A 10,285-nucleotide genomic window follows, 5' to 3' on the forward strand; every position below is an offset into this window, starting at 1 on the left:
GCTGGTTTAGCTAGTTTAATGCTGGTTTAGCTGGTTTAATGCTGGTTTAATGCTGGTTTAATGCTGGTTTAGCTGGTTTAATGCTGGTTTAGCTGGTTTAATGCTGGTTTAGCTGGTTTAATGCTGGTTTAATGCTGGTTTAGCTGGTTTAATGCTGGTTTAGCTGGTTTAATGCTGGTTTAGCTGGTTTAATGCTGGTTTAATGCTGGTTTAGCTGGTTTAATGCTGGTTTAGCTGGTTTAATGCTGGTTTAGCTGGTTTAATGCTGGTTTAGCTGGTTTAATGCTGGTTTAATGCTGGTTTAGCTGGTTTAATGCTGGTTTAGCTGGTTTAATGCTGGTTTAGCTGGTTTAATGCTGGTTTAGCTGGTTTAATGCTGGTTTAATGCTGGTTTAGCTGGTTTAATGCTGGTTTAGCTGGTTTAATGCTGGTTTAGCTGGTTTAATGCTGGTTTAATGCTGGTTTAGCTGGTTTAATGCAGGTTTAGCTGGTTTAATGCTGGTTTAGCTGGTTTAATGCTGGTTTAATGCTGGTTTAGCTGGTTTAATGCTGGTTTAGCTGGTTTAATGCTGGTTTAGCTGGTTTAATGCTGGTTTAGCTGGTTTAATGCTGGTTTAGCTGGTTTAATGCTGGTTTAGCTGGTTTAATGCTGGTTTAATGCTGGTTTAGCTGGTTTAATGCTGGTTTAATGCTGGTTTAGCTGGTTTAATGCTGGTTTAGCTGGTTTAATGCTGGTTTAATGCTGGTTTAGCTGGTTTAATGCTGGTTTAGCTGGTTTAATGCTGGTTTAGCTGGTTTAATGCTGGTTTAGCTGGTTTAATGCTGGTTTAATGCTGGTTTAGCTGGTTTAATGCTGGTTTAGCTGGTTTAATGCTGGTTTAGCTGGTTTAATGCTGGTTTAGCTGGTTTAATGCTGGTTTAATGCTGGTTTAGCTGGTTTAATGCTGGTTTAGCTGGTTTAATGCTGGTTTAGCTGGTTTAATGCTGGTTTAATGCTGGTTTAGCTGGTTTAATGCTGGTTTAGCTGGTTTAATGCTGGTTTAGCTGGTTTAATGCTGGTTTAATGCTGGTTTAGCTGGTTTAATGCTGGTTTAGCTGGTTTAATGCTGGTTTAGCTGGTTTAATGCTGGTTTAGCTGGTTTAATGCTGGTTTAGCTGGTTTAATGCTGGTTTAGCTGGTTTAATGCTGGTTTAATGCTGGTTTAGCTGGTTTAATGCTGGTTTAATGCTGGTTTAGCTGGTTTAATGCTGGTTTAGCTGGTTTAATGCTGGTTTAATGCTGGTTTAGCTGGTTTAATGCTGGTTTAGCTGGTTTAATGCTGGTTTAGCTGGTTTAATGCTGGTTTAGCTGGTTTAATGCTGGTTTAATGCTGGTTTAGCTGGTTTAATGCTGGTTTAGCTGGTTTAATGCTGGTTTAATGCTGGTTTAAGTTTAGCTGGTTTAATGCTGGTTTAATGCTGGTTTAGCTGGTTTAATGCTGGTTTAGCTGGTTTAATGCTGGTTTAGCTGGTTTAATGTAGCCCCACATAAGGTCTGTGTGGGAAGATGCTCCTAAAGCTGAATGTAACTATATATAGACTTTATATATATATTTATATATATATATATATATATATATATATATATATATATATATATATATATATATATATATATATATATATATATATATAGGCTTATTCATTCACATGTCATGAATTCACTGTGACAACGTCATATTTGTATATTGTTTATTATACTATATTATGTAATAGATCATATGGGTTGGAAAGTGTTTTTTACTCCTACATAAATAAACTATTCCCAGTGAAAGACAAAGGTCGTAGCTTTAAAAAAAATTGATTTATTAATTTAACCTTTATTTCACCTTTATTTAACTAAGTCAGTTAAGAACAAATTCTTATTTACAATGGCGGCCTACCAAAAGGCCTCCTGCGGGGATGGGGGCTGGCATTAAAAATACAAATAAATTAAATGAAAATATAGGACAAAACACACATCACGACAAGATTTCTACGGGGATCATTTTTCACTAAGTAGTTTGGGAAAGGGAAGGATGTAGTGAACTACTTTTTCAAAGTAACTTTAGTTAAGTAAATAATATTTTTTTAGCTATAGGGTAGCTATAGTGTAGCTGATCTTCTTCCAAGTATGAAGTACTGTAATTGGTAGCTTGGTCAGAGTAGCTATCCCAAAACTGAGTAACACCCTGAAAAGGGACAATTCCAAGGACATTCCTGCTGGTGAAACCAAAAATCTGTTCATGTTTTTTTGATACTTAACACTTAAAAGAGCATGATAAGACATTCCTGGTCACTGTTACCTATAGCTTCTGACAGGGCTGCGAGTTTCTGGGTAGATTACAATGGGACTGATAGGGGCCCTATGGGACTGATAGGGACCACATTCCTTGATAGGATCACAGAGGGGCATCGTGGGGGGTTAGGGGTCATGTTTACCTGGGTCGGGGTGGGACCCAGAACAGTGTTGTGAAGAGGGAGGGTGTGTGTGGGGGTGGAGGGGGTACATGGAGCTGTATATATAGCAGCCCTACTGAACCATCTCTCCTCACCTCACCTCACCAGCCCGTTCAGCGTGTGTGAGACAGCCAGCGGCCCATCGGTCCTCCATCATGATGAAGCAGTGTGCCTTGTTGTTGCTGGCGTGTGTGTATGCTCATGCCGCCCCCCTGGAAGCCAGCATGAAGCCCGGGTCGTGCCAGGACGCCGTGGCCCTGGGAGCAGCAGGACAGGCCCTCGACAAGATCAACAAGGACCGCACAGAGGGCTACGTGTTCGGTCTCCACCGCCTCAGTAACGTCAACCAGATGGAGCATGTGAGTTCTGTTGCTTCTATTTTTTTCACTGTAACTCTACAATGCGTGGACCTACGCTAAGTTAAAAAGAGGGGGAAATGATTTAGCTACTGTCCTAAAGAAGAGTCCTGTAACATACTCTGTTTGTAAATTCAATGAGCTCCAATACGTTGTCCGTTTATCAGATTTTCACGCCGTGTTTAAATGGAGACAACAGAAATTGAGTTCTAAAAAGTATCATAAAATACAATGTCGTCTGAGATATTCTCTGTTTTATAGGTAGTGAAAAAGTGATATTACCGTTAAGACAGATGAGACAGATTCATACATTGTCAGCAAGGCCTTTTCTAAGAGCAGGGGGATTTGACTAGAATTTGAAGTTATAGATGGTGAATTCAAAGACGATTGTAGATGTAAAAAAACCACACAAAAAACAGAATTATTCTTTCAATCCCCTTGTCTTTGTTTTTCAGTACCAGCCACATGGGAATGAATGTTGACTCCAGTGTGCTGATTGGTCTGTATTTCTGTCTCTGTTTCAGGGGGAAACAGGGGTTGTGTTCTACCTGACCATGGATGTGTTGGAGACTGACTGCCACGTGGTCAGCAAGAAAAACGCAAAGGACTGTGAGGTCCCCAAGGCTGAAAACACACCGGTAAGAACCCGACACACATATACAAAACACACACACACACCAAACACACACACACACATATACAAAACACACACACACACCAAACACACACATATACAAAACACACACATATACAAAACACACACATATACAAAACACACACATATACAAAACACACACATATACAAAACACACACATATACAAAACACACACATATACAAAACACACACATATACAAAACACACACACACACACCAAACACACACACACACATATACAAAACACACACACACACCAAACACACACACACACACAAACACACACACACACATATACAAAACACACACACACACAAACACACACACACACACCAAACACACACACACACATATACAAAACACACACACACACCAAACACACACACCTTGGACCTTGGACCAAACACACACACACACATATACAAAACACACACACACACCAAACACACACACACACACCGAACACACACACACACACACATATACAAAACACACACACACACCAAACACACACACACACACAAACACACACACACACATATACAAAACACACACACACACCAAACACACACACACACACAAACACACACACACACATATACAAAACACACACACACACAAACACACACACCTTGGACCTTGGACCAAACACACACACACACATATACAAAACACACACACACACCAAACACACACACACACACCGAACACACACACACACACCAAACACACACACACACATATACAAAACACACACACACACCAAACACACACACACACACCAAACACACACACACACACCAAACACACACACACACACATATACAAAACACACACACACACACACACCAAACACACACACACATATACAAAACACACACACACACACACCAAACACACACACACACACCAAACACACACACACATATACAAAACACACACACACACACAAACACACACATGCACACCAAACACACACATGCACACCAAACACACACATGCACACCAAACACACACACACACACAAACACACACACACACACCAAACACACACATGCACACCAAACACACACATGCACACCAAACACACACATGCACACCAAACACACACACACACACCAAACACACACATGCACACCAAACACACACATGCACACCAAACACACACACACCAAACACACACACACACACACGCACACCAAACACACACACCAAACACACACACACACACAAACACACACACCAAACACACACACACACACAAACACACACATGCACACCAAACACACACACACCAAACACACACACACACACAAACACACACATGCACACCAAACACACACATGCACACCAAACACACACACACCAAACACACACACACACACGCACACCAAACACACACACCAAACACACACACCAAACACACACACACACACCAAACACACACACACACACCAAACACACACACACAAACACACACACACAAACACACACACACACACACGCACACCAAACACACACACCAAACACACACACACACACACACACACACACACACACACACACACACACACACACACACACACAGACAAACATAATGTCTGTAGGATTACTGTATGTCTGAATATTGACTTTAGCCAGGGCCTTGGATCAAAATCGGCCCTCGTTGTTTAATCCGTTTTTTTTGTTGTCTTGTACGTATTTACTCACAGGTCTACGGTCAATGCAAGGCTGTTATCTACATGAACAGAGTCCATAGAGTGGTTCGTCTGTACAACTACAACTGTGTGGTCAGACCAGGTAACAGTCCACGGCTTGGTCCTCTCCAAAGCATTCATTACAGCGCTTCCCACTAAACAACAGCACATTGCATCCATCCACCGTGTAGTAGTTGGGTGATGTCACGTGGTTTGTCATGTGGTTCTGATGACTCTGTGGGAGCGTGGTGCCCGATACATCGGAGTTTTACATATACTGAATACATGTCAAATATAAATGCCTGCGTTTCAAAGCGTCTGCTAATTTTTTTTTTTTTAATTTAACCTTTATTTAACTAGGCAAGTCGGTTAAGAACAAATTCTTATTTTCAATGACGGCCTAGGAACAGTGGGTTAACTGCCTGTTCAGGGGCAGAACGACAGATTTGTACCTTGTCAGCTCGGGGATTTGAACCATGCTACATGTTTGACCAATGAAAGTGCCTTTGTAAACAGTGTACCTATTTGTATGTCCTGTCCCAGCGGCTGCGGCGAAAGTGGCTAAGCAGTGCCCGGACTGTCCTTCTGCCATACCCAAGGACCACCCGGAGATCCTGAAGACGGCCACCCTGTCCATGGAGAAGTTCAACAAGGACAGCGGCTTGGCCAATCACTTCGCCATCCTCAACATCACCCGTGCGCGGACATCGGTCAGAACACAACACTACACAACACATTCCACTATAGCATAATACAAAACCAACACCACAACACAACATTACAATTCAACAAAACGATGAATCTACCTCACAGCAGCAAATGAACAGGTTTCATATTGTGGTGTAATTATCTTGTTGTCGTTACTCACTGACCTCTGTTGCTTGGTATTCCAGATGGGCATGGCAACCTTCTACTTTGCAGAGTTCACCATCCAGGAGACGACTTGTGCCAACACCACCGACCCTTCCGCAGCCTCCAAATGTCCTCTGATGGCCTGCGAGTTTGCAGTAAGTGAATGACAGTACCATTGATATTTTTGTCAAACAGCATAAACTATGTAGTAGCAGCATTATTACATCTGAATTATAGCCTAGATAGTGTTTAACGTTGTAAAAACTGTAATAACTATGTAATAACTATGTAATAACTATGTAATAACTATGTAAGAACCAGCATTTTAATTTCTCCCTGTCTCTTCTCTACAGCACAAAGGACACTGCAAGGGCTCCCACTCTCACGACATGGGAGGCCAGGAGTTTGTCACGGTCAACTGTGAGGTCTTTGAGAATGAGGTCAGGCACTCTCCACTCTTCACTCTCCACTCTTCACTCTCCACTCTCCACTCTCCTCTCACTCTCTCCACTCTCCTCCACTCTCCTCTCTCCACTCTCCACTCTCCTCTCCACTCTCCACTCTCCACTCCCTCTCTCCACTCTCCACTCTCCTCTCCCTCCTCCTCCACTCTCTCTCCTACCTCCACTCTCCTCTCTCCACTCTCCACTCTCCTCTCTCCACTCTCCACTCCACTCTCCACTCTCCTCTCTCCTCTCTCCACTCTCCTCTCTCCACTCTCCTCTCTCCACTCTCCTCTCTCCACTCTCCTCTCTCCCACTCTCCACTCTCCTCTCTCTCCCTCCTCTCTCCACTCTCCTCTCTCCTCCCTCCTCTCTCCACTCTCCTCTCTCCTACCTCCACTCTCCACTCTCCTCTCTCCACTCTCCACTCTCCTCTCTCCACTCTCCTCTCTCCACTCTCCATTTGAAACAAGGGTTGAAACGTAGTTTCAGGTGCATAGAGGAAAACTCTAGTAGCTGGCCTTCTTGTTTGCTCCACAGTGTTATGTTATGCTCCACAGTGTTATTTTATGCTCCACAGTGTTATTTTATGCTCCACAGTGTTATTTTATGCTCCACAGTGTTATTTTATGCTCCACAGTGTTATTTTATGCTCCACAGTGTTATTTTATGCTCCACAGTGTGTTTAATGGTTCAAACCACCATTTCAGTTATTAGGTCTTCATCTGGGTTTATATCTTTCAGTGTTAAATTACTAATGAGGTTACTGATCATGTGTATTGATTGATTGATTGATTGATTGATGATGCTGTGTCTAATCCCCTGGTTGGTTGTTGTCCTGCAGAAGTCAAAGAAGGAGAAGGCAGCTCACTTGTTGGGAGGAGAGACAGACCACAGCCACACCCTTCAGTCTGGAAAACACGGCAAAGACCACACCCATACTGCCTCCGGCGCTCACGACCACACTCACGACCACGCTCACGACCACACCAAAGACCACAAACACGACGACGCCCATGATCATAAAGATGGTGCCCATGGTCACTCTCATGGCGATGGAGCTGCTGGCGGTCACGACCACTCTCATGACCACGGTCACGGTCACGACCATGCTCACGCCCACCACGCCAAGGCCCATAACCACAGCACTGACACCGGACCGCACCAGCATCACAACTACAAGCACGACGGCGAGGGCCACACTCACGAGCATGACCATGAGCTATCCTTGGATCACGACCACAAGCACGCTCACCTGCACGAGCACGAGCACCACCACCATCACCACGAGCACCCACACGGGACCGAGTCCCGCCACCCTCCCCAGGGAACCGTGACCGTCCTCCCCGCCCTGGGCCTGCCCATGATCCTGCCCTCCTTCCCCGAACAGCCTGTGGGTGAGAAGGGCGCCACTCTGCCCATGGTCCAAGACCCAAAGATCCCTGGGATGAGCCAGCCCATCATCCTGCCCTTCCCCACCACTGTGTCTGCTCAGTGCCCTGCTGAGGTCAAGGATGAGGACAACTTTGTGAAGGAGCTCTTTGCTGAGGACCCCCTCTTCAAAGCAGCTGCGTAACCAGTCCCTTGTCTCCATGGAGCTGAAACACAGAACTGATTATTCTCAATACCTACTAATTACCCACTGACACTGACAAGAAGAACAAACAAGAGCACAAAGCTAGTTATGATGTTGTTCTTTGGAATTCACAGGGACAGGTTTCTGCATGTCAGATATTTAGCTACCTCTAAACCATTTTCACATTCACCTGTCTGCCTCTCTGTCTTTCTGCCTCTTTCTCTCTCTGTCTGTCTGTCTGCCTCTCTCTCTTTCTCTGTCTGTCTGCCTCTCTCTCTTTCTCTGTCTGTCTGCCTCTCTTTGCCTCTCTCTCTCTCTGTCTGTCTGTAAGCATTATGTTTGAGACCTGACTGTGTGTTCCTCAGAAATTAAGGGATTGACAGCATTGTTTTGTATGTTTCTAATACTCTATCTTTGCCATGACGGAAGATAGTTTTTGAGGTGGGTGTTGTTCTTAGCCTCAAACAAATAAAATAAACATCACTAATGCATCAATAGACTCCTATTTTTTGTCAAAGAATAAAGGATTAAAAGAAAACAAGCTTTATACCTAACAATACGAATCCACATCCAGACGCAACAGTATTGAGGATAAATGTTTCTATAAACCTGACCTCTACATGAAACCCCGCATTCATAAAAACATAGTGACAGTAACATAGTGACAGTAACATAGTGAGAGTAACATAGTGACAGTAACATAGTGACAGTAACATAGTGAGAGTAACATAGTGACAGTAACATAGTGACAGTAACATAGTGACAGTAACATAGTGACAGTATCATAGTGAGAGTAACATAGTGACAGTAACAGAGTGACAGTAACATAGTGACAGTAACATAGTGACAGTAACATAGTGACAGTAACATAGTGAGAGTAACATAGTGACAGTAACAGAGTGACAGTAACATAGTGACAGTATCATAGTGAGAGTAACATAGTGACAGTAACATAGTGACAGTAACATAGTGACAGTAACATAGTGACAGTAACATAGTGACAGTAACATAGTGACAGTATCATAGTGAGAGTAACATAGTGACAGTAACATAGTGAGAGTAACATAGTGACAGTAACATAGTGACAGTAACAGAGTGACAGTAACATAGTGACAGTAACATAGTGAGAGTAACATAGTGAGAGTAACATAGTGACAGTAACATAGTGACAGTAACAGAGTGACAGTAACATAGTGAGAGTAACATAGTGACAGTAACATAGTGACAGTAACATAGTGACAGTAACATAGTGACAGTAACATCGTGAGAGTAACATTGTGACAGTAACATAGTGACAGTAACATAGTGACAGTAACAGAGTGACAGTAACATAGTGACAGTAACATAGTGAGAGTAACATAGTGACAGTAACATAGTGACAGTAACATAGCGACAGTAACAGAGTGACAGTAACATAGTGAGAGTAACATAGTGACAGTAACATAGTGACAGTAACATAGTGACAGTAACATAGTGAGAGTAACATAGTGACAGTAACATAGTGACAGTAACATAGTGACAGTAACATAGTGAGAGTAACATAGTGAGAGTAACATAGTGACAGTAACATAGTGACAGTAACAGAGTGACAGTAACATAGTGAGAGTAACATAGTGACAGTAACATAGTGACAGTAACATAGTGACAGTAACATAGCGACAGTAACCAGTAGCATAGTGACAGTAACATAGTGACAGTAACATAGTGACAGTAACATATTGACAGTAACATAGTGACAGTAACATAGTGACAGTAACCAGTAGCATAGTGACAGTAACATAGTGACAGTAACATAGTGACAGTAACATAGTGAGAGTAACATCGTGAGAGTAACATAGTGAGAGTAACATAGTGACAGTAACATAGTGAGAGTAGCATAGTGACAGTAACATAGTGACAGTAACCAGTAGCATAGTGACAGTAACATAGTGAGAGTAACATAGTGACAGTAACATAGTGAGAGTAACATAGTGAGAGTAACATAGTGACAGTAACATAGTGACAGTAACAGAGTGACAGTAACATAGTGACAGTAACCGTAGCATAGTGACAGTAACATAGTGACAGTAACATAGTGAGAGTAACACAGTGACAGTAACCAGTAGCATAGTGACAGTAACAGAGTGACAGTAACATAGTGAGAGTAACAAAGTGACAGTAACATAGTGACAGTAACATAGTGACAGTAACATAGTGACAGTAACCGTAGCATAGTGACAGTAACATA

General features: G+C 42.8%; 1 protein-coding gene across 1 annotated transcript; it reads left to right on the plus strand.

Moving 5' to 3' along the window:
- Positions 1 to 2,557: 2,557 nt before the first annotated feature.
- Positions 2,558 to 8,553, plus strand: fetub (fetuin B). The gene is made up of 7 exons (XM_024422371.2): positions 2,558 to 2,837; positions 3,359 to 3,472; positions 5,203 to 5,290; positions 5,731 to 5,897; positions 6,081 to 6,194; positions 6,393 to 6,479; positions 7,327 to 8,553. Exons 1-7 carry the CDS (start codon positions 2,634 to 2,636, stop codon positions 8,056 to 8,058), a joined length of 1,506 nt encoding a protein of 501 aa, XP_024278139.1. The 5' UTR covers positions 2,558 to 2,633; the 3' UTR covers positions 8,059 to 8,553.
- The last annotated feature ends 1,732 nt before the right edge of the window (positions 8,554 to 10,285 follow it).

This window comes from Oncorhynchus tshawytscha, linkage group LG05 (genome assembly GCF_018296145.1).
Source record: "Oncorhynchus tshawytscha isolate Ot180627B linkage group LG05, Otsh_v2.0, whole genome shotgun sequence".
In the NCBI taxonomy this organism is placed as follows: domain Eukaryota; kingdom Metazoa; phylum Chordata; class Actinopteri; order Salmoniformes; family Salmonidae; genus Oncorhynchus; species Oncorhynchus tshawytscha.